This window comes from Cervus elaphus, chromosome 10 (assembly GCF_910594005.1).
Source record: "Cervus elaphus chromosome 10, mCerEla1.1, whole genome shotgun sequence".
NCBI classification, from domain to species: Eukaryota; Metazoa; Chordata; class Mammalia; order Artiodactyla; family Cervidae; genus Cervus; species Cervus elaphus.
This window is the reverse complement of record NC_057824.1, coordinates 46,986,674-47,009,736: the sequence shown is the minus strand read 5'-3', so window position 1 is coordinate 47,009,736 and position 23,063 is coordinate 46,986,674. Positions and strand designations below refer to the sequence as shown.

At 58.2% G+C, this 23,063-nt stretch overlaps 1 protein-coding gene across 13 annotated transcripts in view; it reads left to right on the top strand.

Annotated features, from left to right (window-relative positions):
* Window positions 1–1,351: 1,351 nt before the first annotated feature.
* Window positions 1,352–23,063, top strand: part of ELN (elastin) — a 32,682-nt gene continuing 10,970 nt past the window's right edge. For 4 of the 13 annotated variants that reach the window (XM_043914960.1, XM_043914956.1, XM_043914955.1 and 1 more), the window contains exons 1-21: window positions 1,352–1,519; window positions 7,637–7,687; window positions 8,731–8,760; window positions 9,232–9,264; window positions 12,656–12,691; window positions 13,382–13,477; window positions 13,721–13,783; window positions 13,866–13,928; window positions 14,623–14,670; window positions 15,637–15,708; window positions 15,941–15,970; window positions 16,510–16,581; window positions 17,400–17,441; window positions 17,846–17,905; window positions 18,176–18,226; window positions 19,653–19,748; window positions 19,835–19,891; window positions 20,427–20,600; window positions 21,661–21,714; window positions 22,289–22,369; window positions 22,646–22,687. In XM_043914960.1, the coding sequence (XP_043770895.1) occupies window positions 1,438–1,519; window positions 7,637–7,687; window positions 8,731–8,760; window positions 9,232–9,264; window positions 12,656–12,691; window positions 13,382–13,477; window positions 13,721–13,783; window positions 13,866–13,928; window positions 14,623–14,670; window positions 15,637–15,708; window positions 15,941–15,970; window positions 16,510–16,581; window positions 17,400–17,441; window positions 17,846–17,905; window positions 18,176–18,226; window positions 19,653–19,748; window positions 19,835–19,891; window positions 20,427–20,600; window positions 21,661–21,714; window positions 22,289–22,369; window positions 22,646–22,687 (1,333 nt within the window). In that variant the 5' untranslated portion in view covers window positions 1,352–1,437. The remainder of the gene's footprint in view (window positions 1,520–7,636; window positions 7,688–8,730; window positions 8,761–9,231; window positions 9,265–12,655; window positions 12,692–13,381; window positions 13,478–13,720; window positions 13,784–13,865; window positions 13,929–14,622; window positions 14,671–15,636; window positions 15,709–15,940; window positions 15,971–16,509; window positions 16,582–17,399; window positions 17,442–17,845; window positions 17,906–18,175; window positions 18,227–19,652; window positions 19,749–19,834; window positions 19,892–20,426; window positions 20,601–21,660; window positions 21,715–22,288; window positions 22,370–22,645; window positions 22,688–23,063) is intronic. The other 9 variants (XM_043914953.1, XM_043914952.1, XM_043914951.1 and 6 more) reach the window with 9 other exon arrangements.

The following is a 23,063-nucleotide window of genomic DNA, read 5'->3' as shown; positions in this document are numbered from 1 at the left end:
TGTCATAAGCTGTGATGAAATCAGGTACCAGTTTCCCTCTCCTATCCTCTGGCCCCCAAATTTCTTCCCCACTTAGGTGGGGAGGCATGACCCCCTCGTTTCCCATCCCATCTCACCCCCTCAATCCCCAGGGTCTCCATCCCGCAGTCAGGCAAGGACAACCCAAATCCTTCTGGAAATTCTGGTCCCAGTTGTTTTAGCACAGGGCCTCCCCCTCCTGGCCACCAGAGGAACGTCAGTCCCAGGCATTCTACTGGGGCTAGGAGAGACCTGGAAATCTGAGGGCTACCAGACCTGGTGTGGGTTCTAGGGATGCTCAGTGTTGGGACAGGTGGGGGCCAAGTGATAAAGGTGGGGGATGTTGGGCCACTTATCAGTCTGAGTGGGCTCCCCCACCCCCCTGGTTCTCTGCAGGGCACCTGGGGATCCAGCCTGACCTTGATCAGACATCGTGGCCTGCATAAATTGCAGGGGGCTATAGCTTCATCCATGACAGTTGGAGCCCCTGTGATATATCAGAGTCTCCAATGTGACCCCCTGATGCCCCAGGGTCTCAACCCCCAGGCCATTCTGCCCACAGCCACCTGGCCTCCGCAGACCTGGATCCTAGACCAACCCATCACCCCCTCCCCAGCCTCAGGCAGGAGGCTGGGACCTTAACCCACAGAGAATGGAGCCCTGCAGGGCGTCAGGGTCCCCTTCCCTGCCCCCAGATGCCTCACGGGGGCAGCAGCAACTCGGTCTCACCTTCCCAGCCATTCTGCCCACAGCCCCTTGACCTCTCCAGGCCCTGGCCTGGATGGACCCGGGACCCCAGGTCTGACCAACAGCCCCCTCCCCAGCTTTGGCCTGTCTCTGGCCAGGTCTGGGAGTGTTGAGGGAGTCTGGAGGGCCGGGGTGGGGGCGCAGAGGCGCAGGACAGCTGGCCTCTGTCCCCACACTGGGCCCGGGGCCCAGCCGGAGGGGCGGGGGCCTGGCCACTCAGGCCTTGGCTGGGGCCGGATTTTTGGCCGGGCTGCAGGGCCCTCCCTCCCGCTTCCTCTCCCGAGGGCTGTCCTGGCAGAGGCCCCCCTCGCACTTTCTGGCGGGAACAGGGCCAGCAGCGAAAGAACAGCCGCAGAGGGAAAGCGGGAGAGAGATGGGGGGAAACTCTGTGTGTGTGTGTGTGCGCGTGTGTATGTGCGCGCGTGTGTTTTAAGGGAAAAAAAAAAAAAAAGAGCCCACAGTCCAGTCCAGTCAGACCCAGCCTGGGAGGCTTGCGAGCCGGCCTTTCGTAATTGCCCCCTCCCCGTGGCCCCCTCCCCGAGGCCTCCCCCTTCTCCCGCCCTCCCGCCCGCCCTCTCTCCCTCCCTCCTTCCCTCGCAGCCGACGAGGCAGCAATTACGCTTTGGGGATAAAACGAGGCGCAGAGAGCGGGCTGGGGCATTTCTCCCCGAGATGGCGGGTCTGACAGCTGCAGCTCGGCGGCCCGGAGTCCTCCTGCTCCTGCTGTGCGTCCTCCACCCCTCGCAGCCCGGAGGTAGGCCTCACCCTGTTCCCCCGAAGGGCCCGCAGCCCTCGGGCCACCCGCTCAGGTGGCTGGACCGACTGACGAGAGGGCGCCCTGCACTCCCAGCACCCTCCAGGGGGGTCCCAGGCAGGAGCCCCTCGGCCACTGGATCCTCGGAACCGCCCCTCCTGGGAGTCAGCCGTGCGGAGCAGAAACCTGTCATATGTTCGCCCCGAGACTCAGAATGGTCCCAGACCAGCGCCGGCTTCTGCTGCCCCGACAGGGCGGATGAACCTTGCTCTGTCCTGGGGTGCTCTCCCAGGGTGGGGGTCCCGAGCACACTGGGGAAGGGCCGGCGAGGTCCCGTCGGGTCTGTGAGCACCGGCGGTTTGCACACCTGTGGACCCAGTGGCTGTGCACACGTGCCCCGGGGACAGGGGACCTGGGCTGGAGGCCAGCTCTGCGGCAGTGAGCTCTCTGACCTCGGCAGGTTCCTCGTCCCCTGGGAAGTCGGGACCCGCTCCGGGTGATGTCAGGGTTAAGTTGATTACAGGGTTGCGGGTTGGAAAGCTGCCGCTGTGGTCTGTCCCTGATGAGAAAGGCTGGGACTTCTGAGCGTGTGTGTAAGTGTGTGAATGTGCGTGTGTGCATGAGTGTGTTACATGCTCTTGCCCAGGCGTGCATGGTCTGTATGTGTCCAGTCGTGTCATCAGATAGAGGAGGAGGTCATCAGATAGAGGACGAGGGGATGAATGTTCACAGGTTTATCCCTGGACAGGTGTGTGTGTGTGTGTGTGTGTGTGTGTGTGTTGGAAGGAGGCATGTTATAGGATATATTCATAGGATATGTGTAAGTGCCTGTTAGCATGTGCAAAAGTCTGCCACCCAACAGGCATGTACACAGAGGCGATCTGGTGTCCAGGTGTGTCACTGGGTGTGGTTTGTCACTGAGTATGTGCATGTGTGTGAGTGTGTGCGTGCGAGTGTGTGAGCTATGGAACACCAGCAAGGACAATGAAGCTGGGGAAGGTACCCGTGCCCTGGCAGAGGGAGAGGCCAGCGTGCTGGGGGCTTGCATGGACCTGGGGGCACTCCCGGGCCACCTGGCATATTCCCAGCCATGGTCCCGGAGGACACCCCCTCAGGGCTGCCACACCTTGGGGGGTCTCTGGGAATGGTCCCCCAGCATCCTCGAAGATGCTCCTGGCCGTGGGGAGAGAGAGGTGCAGGCAGCTCATGAACCTTTGGTGGGGTAGCCTGGGTGGGGTCTGGTTTCCAGGAGGGTCCTCTTTGCCATGAGAACCAGTGGGGGCCAGTGTCGGGATGGGGGGTGGGCTCCGGGTGGAGCAGGGCCAGGCCGGAGGGCAGAAGCAGGAGCTGGGCAGGGGCAGCAGCTGTTTCCGTGAGATTGGTCGGCGGGGCAGGACCGCTGGGAGCGGGGCTTCCTGCCCAGAGGGCAGCTCCCGAGTCTGGACAAAGCCGAGGGATGCTGGTGCAGCATCAGGTGGGGCCCCGTGGGGGGCAGAGAGACCATTCCAGGGGAGCAGCTGTCCCCGGGCCTGAGATGGCAGCTCGGGTCCCATCTGAACCTCCTCCCCAGAGTCTGGCCCCTGAACACCTTCCTTCCCAGAGACGGCTCCCCGCTAGAGCACGACGCGTAGCTCCCGCAGGAACCCTGAGATTAGAGAATTTTTATCTACGCTCCACAAACAGGGAGATTGAGGCTGAGACAGGCTAAGGCAGCACCAGGGGGTGAGTACCAGCCAGCTCGTCCCTGGGCTAAAGGATGAGGAGGCGGGGGCCAGGTTCCAAGTGGCATTTGGGAAGGGGCAGGCCTGGGGCTGAGTACTCTGGGGTGGGCCTGCCCTAAGAAGAATGCACCCTCAATGACCGGGCTAAATGTTCCCTGGCCCTGTTCTTTTTTTGCAAACATAAATCTCAGCTCTGTCCCGGGTGGTAGAGTAGCCGGGTCCAAATAAGGGGTGTGTGAACTGATGAGGTCTTCTGAGGTTTGTGCCCAGAGCCTCCCAAAGGAGGGCCCCCCGCCTCCCACACACACATGCTCACACAAGCACGCACACACTCACACCTGCCCGGCTATCCTGAGGGATGTCACCCTCATGGGTCCCCCAGTCCCAAAGAACCATGTTGCCAATGGAGACAAAAAAGGGACAACCCAGGAAGGCTCTGCGAAGGAAGGGTTGTCTGGACCCATTTAAGATGGGTCAAAAGTAGCTTTGAAGATCATTTGCCCCAGACTCCCTTGCCATTTAAAGAGAGAGAGAAATTAAATCAGTTATAATTGGGACCAGCTGCCCCAAATCCCCAGAAATTTTATCATTTTAGCTTTGGGTGGTTTTTCGGTTTTGTTTTTCTGATTTCGGAACTGAAGATGGTTTTGAAACGGGGATTTTTTTTCAGCCCTGGCTGCCTATTGGAATTACACAGGGAACTTGAAACCATTCTGACATGGGGTCTCACCCCAAAATTCTGGCTCTACTCGGTCTGAGGAGGGACCCAGATGTGTAGGCCTTGTTAAAGCTGCCGCCCAGGTGACTCTGAGGGGCCTCCGGGGCCTCGGACCCCCAGTTTAGGGGTTGATGCTGCTCTGCTGGGGCTGAGGCAGGAAGGCAGGCGTGCCCGAGGGGAGGGAGGGGACAGACTCAGTCACTGGAGGGCGGATTGTTTTTGAAAAGCCCTTGGCAGCCTTTCTCCATGCAAACAACAAACAGCTTCGTGTGGTCTTATCTGCTCCCCAGGCCGGCCCCCATGGACTTGAAATTGGCAAAGTCCCCGGCCAAGGCCCGCTGGCTCTCTGCTTGCTCCCAAACAGCCGTCTCCCAGCTCTTTGAACCTGGAGCCCAGGGCCCAGGCAGAAGGCCCTGCGTGTAACTGGGGTCAGCTGTGGGTACCGGGCCAGGCACTTCATCTCTCTGGCTCATGGATGGTTTCCCTGGCTGTAAAATGGGGAGAAACATCCTTGCCCAGCATACCTCCTAGGGCCGGTGGGTGGCTCCAGCAATGTCACATTGCAAATAATGCATCAAGGAAGAGGACTATGGGAATGTGAATTTTAAAAACCATATATTCTCTTATTGGGACTTTGCTAGTGTGTGCTAATATCAACCCTTATAATTCATGCACATTTATAAGGTTTAATTTTTTCTCTTGCTACTCATGCCATGCTTTGTCTAATGGGGAGGCAGCCCATGTGTAAATAGAGATGCAGTAATGGAGAAAGCTGACAATACTGGGAGATGGGGTGGCGTAGAGGAAATCCAGGAAGGCTTCATGGCAGAGGTGACATTTGAGTTAAATCTTAAAGAAAATTAAATGTTTGAGGGGCTTCTGTGGATGGGAGGTGAGACTCAGTCTTTGGGGCTCTGCGGGGCAGAACTGGAAAGACAGAGGAACAGATTCTGTCTCAATAGGAGGGAGATCTCTCTGTCGGTAGAGCTGATAGCATCAGTAGGTGGTGATTTGCCTGTCACTGGAGGCGTGCAAGCAGAAACACAAGATGTTCGCAGAGAAATTTCAACCCAGGCCAAAAGACTGTTATGATCCCTGAGAGTCTAGGACCATGATTCTAAGATGCAAGAGACAAGTTCCACCCTGGGCTAGCCGGTGAAACAAGCCAAACCCACATAAAACAAGACAAGTACGCTCCAGGCCAACTGCTTTGGGCCAGCTGAGCAGCGGGAACCACAGGCTCAGAGACGGCAGGGGGGAGACGCTGAGCCCAGTCTTGGTGGAAGGGTAGGACTTGGAGAGAGGAAAGGGCATTCCTGGCAACAGGAACAGCTCAGGCCAAGGAGGGGAGGTGGGAAGCAGGATGACCCTTTGCATGTGGGGCAGGAGAGGAGACTGCCGCCTTTTCAAAGGCCTTTGATCACCACCGGTCTTATTCTGCTTCACGTCTCCTGCACTCAAAGAGGGGCCCGGCGGGGATCCTTTACGCCCACTAAGCCTTCTCCTTTCCTCAGTGCAAAATGGGGATCAAAACCTTTGGCTCCGCGGGCCGTCATGGTTCAGGCATGGAGTTTGGCAGACACTGCTGGGCTCTGAATCATGGAGGTGGAGAGTGGGGAGAAGAGAGAGCTGGGGAGAGGATGGGTAGGCCCTGGGCAGAGTGAAAGCAGAGGAGCTGGCTGATCCCGGTTCGGGCCTGGCCCGTGTGCTGGGGGGAGAACAGAACCCCAGGAGAGGAACTGGGGGTTCAGCCAGACCGACTTGAGGTGGGGAGACCCGTAAGCCGGTTGGGGATGGAAGAGGTCAGACCAGACCTCCAGGTTACCGTCTTGCCTCCCCTCCACCTAATTCATCCATCCTTTATTGAGCACCTACTGTCTACCTGGCCCCAGGCCATGTACTGTGAAGTAGAAACAAAGTGTCAGTCATCAATTAATTTATTTATTTTGGAGCAATTACCGGGCGCAGGCCCAGGGCAGGTCTCTGGAACTCTTTGACAACTCCGCAGCAACCTGGCAAGGCAGAAGTTATTAGCCCCACATTGCTACAAAGGAAACTGAAGTTCAGAGAGGTTAAGTGACTTGCCGGAGGTCACACAGATGGTAAGAAGTTGGCACTGCCGGGATTAGAGACCAGATGGGTCTGTCCGGAGCCCTTTGCTTCCTCCGCCCACCACATTGTTCTTGCAGCACCCCACCACCCACTCTGGGGCCAGAGAGCGGAGGGGAGAGGCGAGAGGAGGGGGAGGGGAAGGGAGGGGAGGAGGGAGAGAGGCTGAGGCAGAGAAAGGCCTGGAGCTATTACAGGGAAAGGCACACGCGAGACAGTGCTCAGAGCTGGAAGCCCGAGCCAGAGAAGGCATCAAAGGACCATGTGTGCACTTGGCAGTCGATGACAGGGCTCGAGCGCCCATGCCCAGCAGGCCCAGCCTCCTGGGCCACCGCTCTGAGCCCCTCGAGGCTCTGAGCAGATTACTTAGACACTCCAGGCCTGGATTGCAGTGCTTGGGGTGGGGAGTGGGGGAGTGTGCTGGGGGCGGGCAGGGGGGCGGCTCAGGGGCTCAGGCCCGGGGTGGAGGCGCGGGCGGCGCCGGGGCTTTGGCACAGGGGGACCATGACAGCTTGGCATCCTCCACCCTGCTGGGCCGTGGCTGAGGCTGCCCGGGCCCTGGGGCCAGCAGGCCCAGCTGTGCAGCCTGGCCACAGAGGCCAGATGTCTGCTGGGCACCTGGGGAGCTGCCCGACACGCTCCCCCAACCTGGGCCGTTCAGCCCTGTTCAGCTGGGCGGTGCTGGGGCTCAGGCTGGGGCACTGGCAAGGCGGCTTGTCAAGGGGCCATTCAGTGGTGGTGGAGTCAGGGGCCTGGTCTGCACCAGGATTGTCTGTTGCCATGACTACACACAGGCCGGGTCTGGGGCCCGGCCTCCCAGTGTTCCCCTGTGAGAGCTTCATGGGTCCGAGGGGACTGAACTCGTGATCTGGGCTGGGCAGACGGCCCCTTTGGCCCAGCCAGTGAATTAGCTTTTCCTTAGGAAACTATTCACTTTGCTCATTCATGGTGTCCCCCTCTGGGCCCCGGCGCCTCCTTAGACAGCTCCGTGTCAGACAGCCAGAGCCCCACCCAAGCTCTGCTGCCCAGCGGCTAAGGACGCTGACCTCACGCTTTCCTATCAGTGTGGGAATGGCTGGGCCTCGGCTGGCAGCAGCCGCGTTTCCTTACTGCTTGCTGTCACAGCCCAGGCCTGCTCTCCCACGACGCTGGATCCTGCCCACACCGCTCAGGGCTGGAGAGACGTGGCTGCCCAGCCAAAGGTGCTCAGACCCAGTCCCTGGCCAGGCCCTCCCCAGGTAACATAGCGCGAGCTATTATACTCAGAGGAGTGGCCTGGCTTTGAATCCAGGCTCCATCTATTTGCAGCTGTGTGACCCCCTAGCCCATGCCTTAATGTCTCTGAGCCTGAATTCACATCTGTTAAACTGAAGTTAATAATCCCTGCCCTTCCACCCTCACTGGGCCATTTTGAGGAGCAGGAAAGAGAAAACGCTTTGGAAACATAATGTGCTTGGGCAACATTGGTTACTTGGTAGACACGGTATTATTGCCATCATCCCCATCTTTTATCATTAGCACGCTTTTATTCATTCTGGTTCATGGGGGACTCTGCCTCCTTCCTTCCAGGGGTCCCGGGAGCTGTTCCTGGTGGAGTTCCTGGAGGCGTCTTCTTCCCAGGTAATGTACATGAAATTTGCACGTGCCCAGGTAAGACAGATGATGATTAAATTTGCAAGAGACGCACATTTGGACACTGCAGAAGGAAAAAATATTGGTACGCCAGCCGCAGAGGACTGAGCAGTCACTCCTGTATTAAAAAGCAGTTTACATGATGCTGTTCAACAACTACTGAGCGTAAATTTTCTAAAAGAGGAAACTCAGAGCTTGCAACTCCGTAGGAAATGGCCGCCTCACCAGTCCTCTGCTGTTTACAGTCTTCGAACCATTATCCCCACTCTTGGAAATCCATTCAAAGGAAATCATTGACAAGAAGAGGAAAAAAAAAAAGCCATCTGCCCCAAGTTTCATAGGAATGTTACTAGCAAAAATGCAAAACAATAAACCCGCTTGACAGGAGGGTGTGATTAAGTAAACTAAGGTTATGCAACTACTAAAAAGTATGAATATGCTCTCTGACGGTCAAGTGATTTTCAAGTAAAAACAATATAAAAGCAAGAACTAGGTGCGGATGAAGATGAGCCCTGCCTCAAGAAGAAAAAAAAAAAGGGCAGAATGTTAGCTCATTGGCATGGCAGGGGGTGGGGTGGTGGTGGGGAGGCAATCTCTTCATTTAATTTTGAAAAATAGCATGATGTTTTAACGTAGATTGAAAAATCACAAGTAATATTTTCAATACTTAAAAAGTGTTTAAGGGACTTCTCTGGTGGTCCAGTGGTTCAGAAACCATGTTTTCACTACAGGGGGCATGGGTTCTAGGTCCAGGGGACTGAGACCCCTCACACCACAGAGTACGGCCAAAAAAACCAAAGAATAAAAGGGTTTGAACATTCAGAATTGATGTGGAAGTGAGAGAAGCCACCAGCACATTCCCAGGCACACACAGAGGCAGGAGACTTTTGCCTGAGAAGACAGAGGCTCACAGAGCCCAAGGCTTGCCCAAGATCATGTGGTTAGGCAGTGATGGATTTGACCATGGGTCAGAGGATGGCTTCTTGGCAGGGACCTTGATGGTTTTCTCTCTCTCTATCCTGTCAACACAGGGGCTGGCCTCGGAGGCCTGGGAGGAGGAGGTGAGTTCAAACAGCAAACTTGGCTCCTTGCTAATGGGGTCTGAGTCTCAGCCTAATCCACACACATCCTTAGACCTCAGACCTCAGAAAACCCAGGCATTAAGGAGTCCCTCGTTTCCCAGACTGAGCATCTAGTAGGGAGGGGCTTTTCTAAAACCTAGATCCCATGGGCCCCCTAAGCCCTTGCCTCCAGCCTCTTTTCCCTGGGGGCCCCCGCCTTCTTTCATATTTCTTTTGATCCTTAGTAATATCCATGCAAATCCAGCTTAGTGGGAACCATCACCCCCTTCAGAGGCCTGATAAACAGTGCAAGAGAGGGAAACCCCAGGTCAGGACGGGAGCTGGGGCCCCCTCCCAGAAGCTCCTTGTACGCAGGGGAGGACCATTGCTGACCCCACAGTGCCCTGTGGGGATTGTGGTGAGACAGGTGGGCTGGGACTCCCCTTTAATGACCATCTCTTCCCTTCCTAGCACTGGGCCCTGCAGGCAAACCAGCCAAGCCAGGTAAGCCCTGCAGCCTCTGAGCACTGAGCCAGGGCCAGGGGGCAGGGGAAGGAAGGGGCCACAGAGCCGTGAACCGGGTCTGTGGATGGGAGGAGGGAGTGAGGTGGTGGGCGGACCCTCCTCTCTAGTCAACGCCTCCCAGGACCAGGCTAGGACTGAGCTCCAGGGCTTCCAGGGTCAGGAGGCTAGAGGCAGCTTACAGTCCTCCCTGAAGATGGGGTGTCCGGCACCAACTCTGCCCAGGCCTCTGTACCCCCCGAGAGTCCCCTCTGCATCAGATCCCAGAAAACAGCCTGTTGCTGGGGTCAAAGGTCAGAATTGATGCTCCAGTGGCCACCAAGCCTGTGCATGTCACTCTGGGCTCAGACATAGATAATTGGACCCTGGCCTCTGTCTGAATGATCCCTGACCCCCAAATGAAGCCCTCTCTTACTCCAGGCCAAGATCTCGGCTATCCTTGACTCTGATGATCCATTCTGAGCCCTTATCCTGATCCCAGATCAAAGCCCTGTGCCTAAACCTAGGCTGTAACCTGACCCTAACCCCAGATGAGCTTCCTTCCCAGGCCCCTTTCAACTGTGCTCCGACCATGGAGTTTTCCAGTAAGATGTGGTTGGCTCTGTCTTGGCCCACAGGGCTCCAATCCACTGCTAGGTCCACTAAGCTCCAGAGAATACACCCCCCAGGAAAGAGGGAGGGCGGGTTCCTCCGGGAAGTCCTGGTGGATAAGGAGCAGGTGGAGGAAGGGGTGTCTCCCTGTGGATTTATGATCTGATCCACATGAGATGTAGCCTTTCCCCCCCACCTACCCGCCCCCCACCGCTCCGTGTCTCCTCGGGCTTTGAAGCCCAAGATTCCAGGACAGTTTGCATGTCCAACAGCTCTTACGAAATCCACCCCCCCAACAATGTTCGATGATTCAAGTGCAGATGAATCTACGAGACCCAGATTCCCCTTCCCTGCAAGCCCATCTGTGTTGTGAAACTCTAGGGCTGGGGCCAGGCAAGAGAGAGAGAGACACACAGGAGGGCAGGAGGCCTGGGCAAGGGGTTTACTGGGGTCTGTAGGAGTCTGCAGGGCTGGGAGCCCTTTGGGGTTCATTGCTTATCCCACCAGAACCTGTTTCCTATCTTCTCAGAGGAGTGAGTGATCTTAAAAGGGTCTTTGATGGTGGAGAGAGAACAGAGGAAAGGCTAGATAAGCAAGGGTGTGGAATTAGGATCGCACTTATCTGGGAAGACCCAGATGGAGGCAGTCGTGACTGCGGAGCTAGAGGAGGGACCGGATGATCCTGCTGGCAGCTGGGGACACACGGTAGGTTGTGATGAAACACCAGAGAGAAGGCTGAGAAAACCGCACACGGTTGCAGTTGGTAAAGTGAAGCTTTGAGTAATGAAAGGTTTAGCTTGACTTCCAAAAGGACTTCCAACCTGGGGTAAAGATGTAGACCGAGAGGAAAGTCAGGACCTCGGCTGATGAAATGGGACTGGACTCCATGACCTCCCAGAGCTTATCTTTTAGCCTGAGGACTCTGGGCTCCAAAGGCCTAGACAGGGCCACAGTGCCCCCCACACAGGGCAGCTCCCCACATCCGGGCATGCCCAGGCAAGTGTCATGCCTGGGAACAACTAATCCCTTGGCGAGTAGAGGGTGGGTGGCCTGGCAGCTGCTCCTCGTGGGCCTCGGTGGGCTGGCCCCTCCTGGGCTCTCAGTGGGGGACCAGGCAGCTGGAAGCCAGCACCACCCACACCCCCAGCACCAGCTGAAGGCCAGTCACCCACCCGAGAGCCCAGGAAGGAGCAGGGGGGGACATCCAGCGGTCACCCCAATAGGCTGCAGACCCGACATGCTCTCTGCTCACGGGCCCTGTGGTCCCAGGAAGGTTGGGAACATGCGGGCCCTTTTGTATGTGGGGAAACTGAGTCTTGGAAAGGGGAAGTGACTTGCTATTTCATGCAAGAAGTAGCGTGGGGCAGCAAGATTTAAATCCAGAGCTCAGTGACTCTAAAGAGAGATGGCTGGATAAAGCCAGGCCTCTCGGGGCTCCCAACCTTGGGCATTCTCACCCCTCTCTCCTCCTTACCCCTCTCTCCTGCTTTCCAGGATCTGGACTCCTGGGGGCATTTGGGCCAGAGGAGTCCATGGGAAGAAGGGCAGCAGGGTGGGACGCTGCCCAGGCTGCAGGGCGACCCTGGGGGGGAGCACGGGAAGAGGGCAGATGGCTGCAGAGGGCCCCCTGCCCCCACCCCACCCACCCAGCCTCTTCTCGCTTCCTGTCCAGTCCCCATCCTCTCCTCCCGGCCCCTCTGCGGTCAGGAAAGGCCAGAGGGTGTCTGCTGCCCTGCTGGACCTCAGGAAATAGGCCAGGCTGGAGAGAAACACCCCCGACAGAGCTGGGGCGAGGCAGGGCCCGCAGAGCTGGGAAGTGAACCCAGGCACACCCCGGGCTCGGCCAGACCACACCACACCTGCCCGGAAGGGAGACGGGCTGGAGGCAGAGGCCCATCTCACAGAGGGCCTGGCTGACTTTCAGACAGGCCAGCTCACATAAGTAGGAAGTGAGGCCAGGGGACCACACCCAGAGAAAGGCAGGTGGGCTCTCTGGGGCTCAGCTGTCTTGCTTGTTTGGGGTCAGTCCCCAGAGAGGCCGCCTCTGAGCTTGGGACCCTGGTGGCCAGGACGGGCGCTTGTGGGAGAGATTCTCACATAATTGGAAACAAAGCCGGCACGGTTGTGAACTCCAACCTGATTGCCCATCGGTCCTGGCCAAAGCCGTGGAATGTCTCCTGGAGGGAGAAAAGCAGAGATCGAGCCCAGATGTGGGAAGGAGAGAGCCAGAGGGACCCATTTGGCTTTTTATAAACATTTTAGCATCTGTCTGCAGGCAAGGAGGCTCCCAGACTGCAGGGCAGGCTAGATGGATGACAATAAAGGGCTCCAGATACAAAGGAGAGGGCGTGGGCTGAGCCAGGGGACTCCAGCAAGGAAGCCGAAGCAAGGCCTGGGGTGGGGCTAACGTGGGAGCAGGGCAGGGCCTGGCCTGGCCTTGCTGGCAACTTCTGCTCAGCTCCAGCCCTGAGAGAAAGCCCTCCTGGGTCCCCCGTTAGCTGGCGGGACTTCCAAGGAAACTGAGGCTCTGGTTGGGAAGTTGGGGTCAACACAGTGGCATCCACATGGCACAAAGCAGTTGGTTACTAAACAATGGTGACTATCTCACCAGGATTGGCCCGCAAGTACCGAAAGCTTCAGTCCAGCTTAGAGACCTGAGTGGCCACACACAGATCCCAGCACTGCTGGGTTCCGCGAGACCCAGGATGGGAACATCCTGGGCCCAGGAACAATGACCCACACCAGCCTCCCCTCACCTGGCTCTGTCTTCTTCTCCCTACAGGTGTCGGAGGGCTCGCCGGCGCTGGCCTTGGGGCAGGTTAGTGTCAACATCCAGGCAAGATGCCCCTCTGGGGGCCAGAGCCAAGCAGTCAGGGGTAGAAGGGTGCAGACCAGACCTGTCCTGGACACTGGTGTAGGGGGTCATGTTAAGACCACCTGCCCGGGGCCCAGGGAGTGACAGCTGGGTCTTGGCACTATTATAATATAGGGATGAGGTGGCACTAGTGGTAAAGAACCCGCCTGCCAATGCAGGAGACATAATGAGAGGCAGGTTCGATTCCTGGGTCGGGAAGATTCCCCTGGAGAAGGGCATGGCAACCCACTCCAGGATTCTTGCCTGGAGAACCCCGTGGACAGAGGAGCTACAGCGGGCTACAGTCCATGGGGTCCCAAAGAGTCGGACATGACTGCAGCAATTTAGCAGGCAGCACGCAAAAAGAGCTAGAAGGAAGCAGCCCCAGGAGCCCAAAGGAGTCACCCGACTCAGCGGGGCTTCAGGAAGGCTTCCTGGAGGAGGGAGGTATATAAGTCTGACCCCAAAAGATCTCTGTAGCTTGTCAGGCTGAGCGGAGCAGCCTGGGCCATACTGCATCTCTGACATTGAACCCGGTCCTGGGAGCAGCGGTCATGTCTTTGCGCGGAGCAGGAGAGCCTCAGATGTACCTCCTGGACTGGGCAGGCTGGGGCTGGGCTGGGGGCAGGACCTCACCCATCCTCCTCTCTGCAGGGCTTGGGGCTTTTCCCGCAGGTGCCTTCCCAGGGGCTCTGGTGCCCGGTGGCCCGGCTGGTGCTGCTGCCGCCTATAAAGCTGCTGCCAAGGCCGGTGAGTATTACCCTTTGGAATGTGCCATAAGCCCTCTGGCCTCCGTGGGCTCTCCACCTTGCAAAGAACCTTTCCTGGGTTGGGGGGCAAGTGAATGGGATCCTCAGCTCCAGTCTACTGGGGGTGATGGGAGGCAACCAGCTACGTCCGAGTCTCAAAGCGAGGCAGAGGCAGGCCAGACCTCAGTCCAGGGTCCTCCTGCCTTTCGCGGCTCCTGGCGTGACCCCTCCTCCACCTCCCCAGGTGCTGCTGGTCTCGGCGGGGTCGGCGGCATCGGTGGTGTTGGCGGCTTAGGAGTGTCTACAGGTATAGAGGCGAGACCTGGGTGGCCCGGGGGGAAGTCATGGGAACAGGGGAGCCCCGTCTGATGTGGCCCCTTCCCCTCCAGGTGCGGTGGTGCCTCCGCTCGGAGCCGGAGTCGGGGCTGGAGTGAAGCCTGGGAAAGTGCCAGGTCAGTGTGGACGGAGTCCCTGGGGCTGGAGGGCAGAGGTCAGGGAGGGCAAGAGCCCCCAAGGCCCCCCGGGGCAGGAAGGGCAGGGCCTGGCTGCAGCGGGGCAGACGTCAAGGGGCAGAGACAGGCCCAGAGCATGATGTCAGGTCCCAAACAGGGGCGAGGGACTCCAGCCGTCCTTCCAGGCCCTTCCTCCAGGACCTTGGAGCAGACCTGAGAGACAGGCTCTGTGGCAGGCATTCGGGTGACTGATGGGGACACTGAGGCGCAAAGCAGGGAGTCGGCATCAGGGCCTGCCCGGTCCCGGCAGGGCTGGGGTGAAGCCCCATCCGGTGCCCGTCCCTCCGCACCGAGCCCTCAAGGAAGTGACTTCAGGTTCAACCAAAGGCGACCTGAGTCCGCACAGCGGGGAGGGAACATCTGGAAGCTGTTAGCCCCGAGGTGGGCTGGGCCGGCCGTGTAAACAGGCTCCAGGAGACGGGACAAATCCACACACAGAGGGATTTGCAGATGACTTCCGGAACTCGTGGCGGGGGGGCCTGCAGCCACCACACACATGTCCCCGGCTCGTCCCCGGGGCGGGGGGTGAACCTGGGGGGCTAGCTCGGGAGCCCTGAGGCTGCCGCAGAGGGAAGGGCCAGGAGAGACTCCTGGAGGCAAGGCTGCTGCTCACGCGTTTTTCTTTCGGCCATAGGTGTGGGGCTCCCAGGTGTATACCCGGGCGGAGTGCTCCCAGGCGCAGGTGAGGGCAAAGAGGAAAAGGGGGACCCTAGAGCGAGGAGAGCAGCCCCTCGCAGCCTCCCGGGGGGCCCCCCAGCTCCCCCAAACTGTGGCCACCAGAGTCCTGACGGGCACTGTCTCCCTAAGCATCAAAGCTCAGGCCACAGACCTAAGATAGCTCTGGTTGTCTTTCCCCTACGAAGATCAGCAAGCTCCCCCCAGTCCCCCCGAGAACCCCAAGCCGAGGCCCAGACCCAGACCATCATCACAGCCTGCGGTGGGTCGCTGGGGACAAACCAAGTCCCCAGGGCGGCCAGCTGTTTCCTAAACGCCATGAGTCACCAGGGGGGCCCGCCCAGCACATCCGCCCTGCAGGAGACCCTCGGAGTTGCCCTCTCAACCTCCTTTCGCTGCCAGGGCCTGGCCACCCCACCCAACATGTGACCTCCTGAATTCCCCCAAAACCCCAGGCTCGGGCTGGCTCAGAGGGATTAACTGGCAGAGGGTCCCCCCACCCACACACCCCCAGCCCCTCCCTGCCATGGTGGCCCAGCCCCCTGGGGGTGGGGGGCAGAAAGGGGAGGTGGCAGCACTGAACGCTGGAGACCGCCCGGCCAGAGCAGATGACAGCTCTGTGTTTGGTCGTGAATCGCATCCAGCGAGAGCCCCCGAGGGCACAGGCCGCCCAGACCTACGGGCCTGCCTTCTCTGATGAGGCTGGGCAGGGCGACGGGAAATTAACTCCGGTTTCAGAGACAGGACAACAGAAGCGGGGGGCTAGGAAATAGGATTAAAACTTCTGACCTGGGGGCAGATGGGGCAGAGAAGTGACCACCAGAGGGGCCCTCCCCCACCCCGTGAGCCACGCCAGCAGCTGACATTGAAGAAGGAGGCCAGCTGTGTCCCCGAGGGTGGGTGCGGTGCCGGGCTGGCCCTTCCAGGTTGGACCTTCCTGCCCTCACCGCCAGCCCCCTCTTTGCCCTCTCAGGAGCTCGGTTCCCGGGCATAGGGGTCCTCCCCGGGGTTCCCACTGGAGCAGGAGTCAAGCCCAAGGCCCCAGGTATGTGGGAGTGTCAGATCACCCTCAGTCCCCTCTGTCCTGGGTTGAGGTGGGTGGGGAACCTGGGCTCAGCTGGCCCAGATGGGCGGTGAGAAATGCCCGATGTGTTTGTGATGAGCTGGGAGGTCTGGGCAGAACTGGCCACGGCTTGGGCCAACATGCCCTTCACTGGTGCTGGGGTGCCCTGGGCCCGCGGTGGCCAAGCCACAGTGATGGTTCCTTGTCATTGCAGCTGGGGGCGGAGCTTTTGCTGGAATCCCAGGTAAGGCAAGGCTGGGTCCCTCCACGCGAGGGAGGGTGGGCAGGCCCACGGGGTGGCGAGCCAGGCAGGGACTCCTGCCCTGGGAGGAGCTGAGCACTCCCACTGCACCAGGCCTTGGACTGGCTTTGGCACAAAGTGGCGTCCGTCACAGGCCTGCTTCCCCTGCCCCAATCCCCTGTCTGGCAGCCAGAGGAGCCCAGAAAGCTAGAACCTGCTAGAACTAGAGCTAGAGCCCTCACGCTGCAACTAAAAAGCCTCCAAATGGCGAGAGGGCTGCTGTCTCCGAGTGTAGCCCGAGCCCCAGCAAGGGAAGCATCCTGCAGCTTCCTGGAGGAAGCAGCCCATCGCTGGGGATTGTTCAGCTGACCGATGACATAAGGAGGCAGGAAGGCCCTCTAGGCAGGATGCTTTCCAGATTCTGATGCCATGGGAGCTCATTCTAGTCTGAGCAGAAAGTGGAAGGGGAGGCTGGAGGCTTCACAGGGGCTGCTGGCCCACGTGGCTGGGGCCTGATTGTTTTGCTCTCCTTGTTCCCACAGGAGTTGGACCCTTCGGAGGGCAGCAGCCTGGAGTCCCGCTGGGATACCCCATCAAGGCACCCAAGCTGCCAGGTAAGGCAGGCAGAGGATTTGAGAGACACCACTCACATGGGGCCTCCCTGCTGGGAGGTCAGCTTGAGAGGGGACTTGTTTGCCCACCTGTATCTTGGGGTGGCTGGAGAGGGTAGTCAGGAAACCTGGGTAATTTTGCCCACTTCTGGTCACCAGCAAAACAAAGCGGGGAGGAACTTCCCTGGTGGTCCAGTGGCTGAGACTCCACACTCCCAAACCAGGGTTTGAGCCCTGGCCAGGGAACTAGAGCCTGAATGATGCAACTAAAAATCCCCCATGCCTCAACTGAGATGCTGCACAGCCAAATAAATAAATATTTTTTTAAAAAGAAAGAGGGGAGAGACCAACATCTTGCAGGTGCTGGCCTCCCATACACACACACGCACCCATGTGCACACACATACACACGCACAGAGACCCGTAGCCCCAATGGGAAACCATGTGTGTTGATAGTAAGAAACACCATTCACTGGAAAGAAACCTCTGATGTCAACCCACCCCAGCTGTCAAGTTCACACGATGAGAAGCTATTTCCTGATGGGGAAGTGAGTAAGGAAGACCCTCAGACTTGGGGGCCATGGCAGGTAGAAGAATGGCCATCCCTTTGTGCCCTGGAGCGGGGCATCCTCTCCCCCGCCTCCTCCAAGGCCTTGGCTCTCCTGAGAGCCTCTGGAAGCAGCTCAGGACCCTGATGGACAGAAGGAGGCCTCAGGCCTCAGTACCTGTGGGGACTAGGTCTGTCTGCCCAGGTAGTGGGGGCCCAGTGAGGCGTGGGGCTGCCCTGGGGCAGCCACTGAACCCACGCTCCGTCTCCTCAGGTGGCTATGGACTGCCCTACAGCACGGGGAAACTGCCCTATGGTAAGGCCCTCTTAGACTGGTGGGCTTCCGGCTCCTTCCAGCCACAGGATTCTGGCAAGGGAGCTATGGCCCCAGTCCAGGGCTAGGAGAACACCAACTGGGGGGTAGGGTGGGTGTGGAGTCTCAGAATGGGAGCCCCCTAAGGAGGGGGACATGGAACTGGGACAGCCTGGTTCTCAATCCTGGCCCTCACACTTATCCCCAGGCCTTGAGAAAACAGGTTTTCTTCTCGGAGCCTCAGTCTTTTCATCTGTAAAATGGGAATAACCATTCCACACATGTTTGCATTTAACTCTGGCGGGGGGTGACAGGTGGAGGCTCTGGGTGGCCTTGTCCTTGAAGGGCAGGGGAGGGGCAGCCACCGTGAGATCGCACGGATGCCCACTGAGCCTCTCCTCTCGCAGGCTATGGGCCTGGCGGAGTGGCTGGTGCTGCGGGCAAGGCTGGGTATCCAACGGGGACAGGTAAGGAGAGCCTCACCCCTCCGCCAGCCAAATAACTCAGGCTCCAGAAAGCCAGCCAGCCCATCCTATATCCAGACCCTGGTCTGAGTTTAAAGAAGGACCCTGGTGGGGCAAGGCAGGAAGCTGGGGGCAGCTCTCCCAGCCTCTGCTTGCTATATGCCCCACATCCACACCCAGATATGAACCAGTTGGTTTTCTTGGGCCTGGAAGAGATGGACTCCGGAGATGCCGGGGCACACTTTCCAGGCTCTCCCCTTCCTCTTCCCCCAGGGGTTGGCACACAGGCTGCAGCAGCAGCGGCTAAAGCAGCAGCGAAGCTTGGTAAGTACCCCTGGAGCCCCTGCCTGCTAGCTGCCAGCCCTCCAGCCTCACCATGCCTATTACCACTGAGAGCCTGCCTCACAGATAACTAACCAAGGTGGCCCCTCCTTGCCACACCCCCCACTTATCCGACTGTTTCAACACTACCCATTCTTCCCTCCCTCCGTCCATTCATTCTTCCTTCCACCTGTGCATCTGCTCCACCCTCCAATTCTCCATCCCTCGATGCATCCACCCACCCCTCCACCCATCCATTCACTCATCCCTCCCTCCTTCTGTCCCTTCCTCCCTCCCTCCATCCATTCATCCACCCCTCCCTCTGCCCATCTATCCGCCCACTCATCTCTCCATCCATCTATCCACCCATCCCTCCATTCATCCATCCCTCCATCCCTCCCTTCTCTGTCCCTCCCTCCCTCCTTTTAAGAAACCAGGGACAGATAAGGGCTCTGCTGAAGAATGTCAGCACTGTCATGGGACTCAGGAAGAGGGAGACATTGCTTCTACCTGGGGATAATCAGGAAAGGTTCTCAGAGAAAATGATACTTGATTCATAGCCTTAAAATATAGGTAGAGAGTTTGCTAGGTGGTTAAAATAGGAAGGAGTGGGTAGAGCAGAGGTTAGAATGATCATTTTAGGTAGTACATGTATGAGCATTTAAACAGTTTAATAGTTGAGTATCAATTTAATATGGACTATAAAACTTTTAACTAGCTCCTCAAGCCCACGATCCCTTGGCTAGTCGATGTGGCATGGCCTTCTCTCTGCCTATGCACGGGCCGAGTGGGCCCCTGGCGATTCCCCAGTTCAGAGTCAGATCACGGGGGTGAAGTCTTCACCTTCAGCCCCAGTCCCAAGGGAGCCCCTTCTTGCAGCCATGATGGGATGGAAGAATCCTGCCCACTAGCCTAAGGGGGTGAGGATGTGGAGGGAAGTACTGAGTTGGAGGCCTGCCCCACAGAGGTCCTCCCTCCAGGCCCCCGAGGCTGGAGGGGATGGCTGGAATGTGGGAGCAAGAGAGAGGGACAGCGAGGGGCTGCGAGAGCCAGGCAGCCCGGCGCTTGGATTACAAACTTGGCTGCGTGTTCGGAACACAGAGAGAGGAAGTCTTGAACATTCTTGCAGGGGCCCCTCTGGCCTGGGGAGCGGCCGCTTGTGGTTTCTCAGTATGTGGCAGTGATTAGAATGGGATTTGTCTGAAAACATACGAGTCCCTTAATGAGAGTGTTGAAATGGACACTTTAGGGGTGAGTCAAGGAACAGTGGGGTGGGGGCCTCTTCCCAAGCAGGCCCAGCCGGAGATGCCTGGGCCTCATTCCCAGAGGAGATTGCAGTGTTGAAAACACCAGCGTCCAATCGGCCTTCCTGCCCGGCTCCAGGAGGGGCCCCTGGAAGCCACATCCTCACTGTCCCCACTCCAAACAGGTGCTGGAGGAGCCGGAGTTCTCCCTGGTGTTGGTGTTGGCGGTGCTGGCATTCCTGGTGTGCCTGGCGCAATTCCTGGCATCGGAGGCATCGCAGGTAGGGTCCATCCCAGACAGGCGGAGGGGCGTGTCCTTGAGAAGGTCACAGGAAAAGGGCCTCACCTTCTGCGGCTTTCTCTCCAGGGGTCGGGGCTCCAGACGCTGCTGCCGCCGCCGCCGCTGCTAAGGCAGCCAAATTCGGTGAGTGTCCCCGAAACGGGGAGTGCCAGGACTCCAGCCAGCCCCAGCCTCAGCATGCACCTTGGAAGGCTCCAGGCCTATAAGGCTGGATGGACTGTTCCCCGCCAATCCCCCCAAGCATCATGGTCGTGCCTCCTTGCCTCTGTCGGCAGGCTCTGTCCGCTGCTCTCCACTGATTGGCCCAGCGGTGTGGGCAGGGACCCTGCGAAGTATCTGGCTCCTCCCACTTTACCCCCTGGGGCACTCACAGCTGCTGTGCCAACTGCCTGGGCCCAGTGGAGCATTCTGACTCTGCTTTAGACATAGAGCGTGCTCCTTCCAGCCACAGATCCAAACCCCTAGAGCTCTGTCGGGGTTCCCTCAGTTCCCTCCCCTTCTCTCGGGAGACGTGGATCCATGCAGAAGCAATGCCCCCCCAGCTAGCATCCTGCACACAGGACCCGCAGCTCCCAAAGCTCCCCAGAGTCATGCCCCCAAAGGCCCCCCTGAGGTTCCCACAGGGTCCAGGCCAGAACAGCAATCCTTTCATCCTCAGGTGCTGCTGGAGGCCTTGGCCCAGGAGTAATCGGTGTCCCAGGAGTTGGAGTACCTGGTGTTGGGGTCCCTGGTGTTGGGGTCCCTGGTGTTGGGGTTCCAGGTGTGGTTCCAGGTGTTGGAGTCCCAGGTGTTGGAGTCCCTGGTGTTGGAGTCCCGGGTGTCGGAGTTCCAGGTATTGGGTGCTCAGGCATCATAGGTGGACCAGCTGAGCTTGGCTATGTGTGCGCATGTGTGTTTGCGTGTGCAAGAGAGAGATGTTAGAAATTATTGCCAAGACTTTCTGATTCTCCTTAACACATCACCCTCCTATCCTCTTCTCTCCGTACCCTTGGTCATCTTCTCTTTCTTGGGCTATAATTAACTACTGCCAGCCTCTTATCTTCTTCAATTTACCTTCTGGTTGTCAGTACGCTCCTGGGGGCAGGGACCATGTCTCTTTCATCTCTGTGTTCCCAGCCCTTCACAGAATATGTGTTCAGTAAACGGTGGATAGATGGCTGGGTAGATAGATGAATGGATGGATGTCTAGAGAGATGGATGGATGGATCGATGGATGGATGGATGGGCAAATGGGCAGCTGGGGAGGTAGGTGAACGGCCAGGTGGATGAGTAGGCAAGTTGATGGATGAGAGAGTGAGTGATGGGTGGATTAGTGGACAGATACAAAGATGGGCGGTTACATGGATGGATAAATAAGATGGGTAAAAGGGTGGATGGCAAGATAAATGGGTAGATGAAAAGAGAGATGGATAGGCAGGTGGGGACAAAGTAAGTGGTTAGAATGATGGATGGATGGATGGATGGATGGATGGATGGATGGATGGATAAGCACATGTGTGGATGAGCAGATGAATGGATGGGTAGAAGGCAAATACAAAATGGATAGTTGGTTATACATTTAGATGAAAGGACAGATAGGCAGGCAGGTGGATAAATGGATGGATAAATGCATGTGTGGGTGGCTGGAGAGATGAGTGGTTGAGTGGGTAGATTGAGATTGAAAGATAGACAAACGGACAGACATTTGGGAAGGTCAGCGGATGGATGAATGGGTGGCTGGATAGACAGATGGACAGATGGGTAAGTGGAGATATGAGTGGGTAAATGGATGGACAAGCCTGTGTTGGCTCAATAGATAGAAGACGGACTGAAAGACAGAGGGATATATATACACATCCTGAGAGTCCACTCCATCTTCCCCTGAGCGTTTGTGTTTCTCTTGGTCTCTCCAGGGGCCGTGTCACCAGCCGCAGCTGCTAAAGCAGCGGCCAAAGCAGCCAAATTCGGTGAGTGCTGAGCGGATAGCTCCGCCCCGCCCCGTTCTGGCCTTTATTTGGACTCCAGGACCCTCATCTTCTATTTCCCATTGTACAGCCCAGAGAAGGGGAGTGACTTGCCCAGAGCCATACAGCAAGTCACTGGCAGAGCTGGGACTTGGACCTGTTGGGCCCCAGGACGATGTGTCCCCCAGGTGTCTCCCACCGTGAGGCCAAGGGACTCAGTAATAGTAGAGTCCCAGTATGTCACTCCCAGTGGAGACAGTGTCCCTGACCTCCCTGCCCTGGCCAGGACCTTCTCAGAGGACAGCCCAGCCTGGCAGCGGATAAGACTGTGCGCAGTCTGCCCATCACCAACAAAGAGCCCCTTCCCCAACTGCTCAGAGAAGAGAGGGGCTGGGCACACACTAGGGGGTGTCAGTAGGGAGGAAGCTGGTGGGGCTCAGGCATCTCATGGTTTCCTGCCCTTCATGGACCAGACCTGAGGGGAGGCTTGCATCCTTTCCCCCATCCAGCATCCCCCAGAGCCCACCCCAGCCTCTCCCACTAGATCCTTTACCCCTTGATTCTCTTCCCTCTGCAGGGGCCAGAGGCGGAGTGGGAGTTGGAGGCATTCCCACATTCGGGGCTGGCCCTGGGGGCTTTCCTGGCTACGGAGACGCAGGTATTCTGGGAGCTGGCCTTTCCCGTGAGCCTTAGCTCCATGAAGGCGGGTGGTGGGGGGTGGGGGGACATAGGGAAAGGGATGAAGGCTCGTCTTCTGTCGGTCATGGGAGGCTGGGGAGGGTAGACTGAGCTCTGGGAACTCAGGGAGGACCTGGGGGAGAGCGCAGGACAGGCCTCCCGTGCCCTTGGGGCAGGTGCACTGTTAGCACAGCCCAGCTGAGACCCAGCAAGGTTTCTGAATCTCTTTCTTTCTCGATTCCTCGATTCCTCGTAGCAGCAGCTCAGGCAGCTGCAGCCGCCAAGGCAGCCAAGATCGGTAAGTGCCCCGGCCCCAGGTCCCCTACCCCCTCCTCCTCCCCTCCTCCCCCGACTCCTCCCTCCACAGGGAGGGAGGGCCAAGCCCTCCCCTCCTCCCCTCCACAGCCAGGCTCTCCTGTCAGGGGCCGAGGCTCAAAAATCAAAGCAACCTCACACTCTTGGCCTCTGGGGCTGCAAAGTCCTGGCGTTAAGGTCAGAAGCCCCTGGCCCCATTTTCCAAAGCCACAGTGAACATTTCTGCCCTTTTCAGTTGCCCACTATTGGCGTCATTGGTATCTGGCTCATTATCCCCCATCCCACACCAGTGAGTTAAAGATGCCCAGCCGATACCCAGCCATGATGTAACCCCCACCTCCACCCTTGGCTCCCCCAAG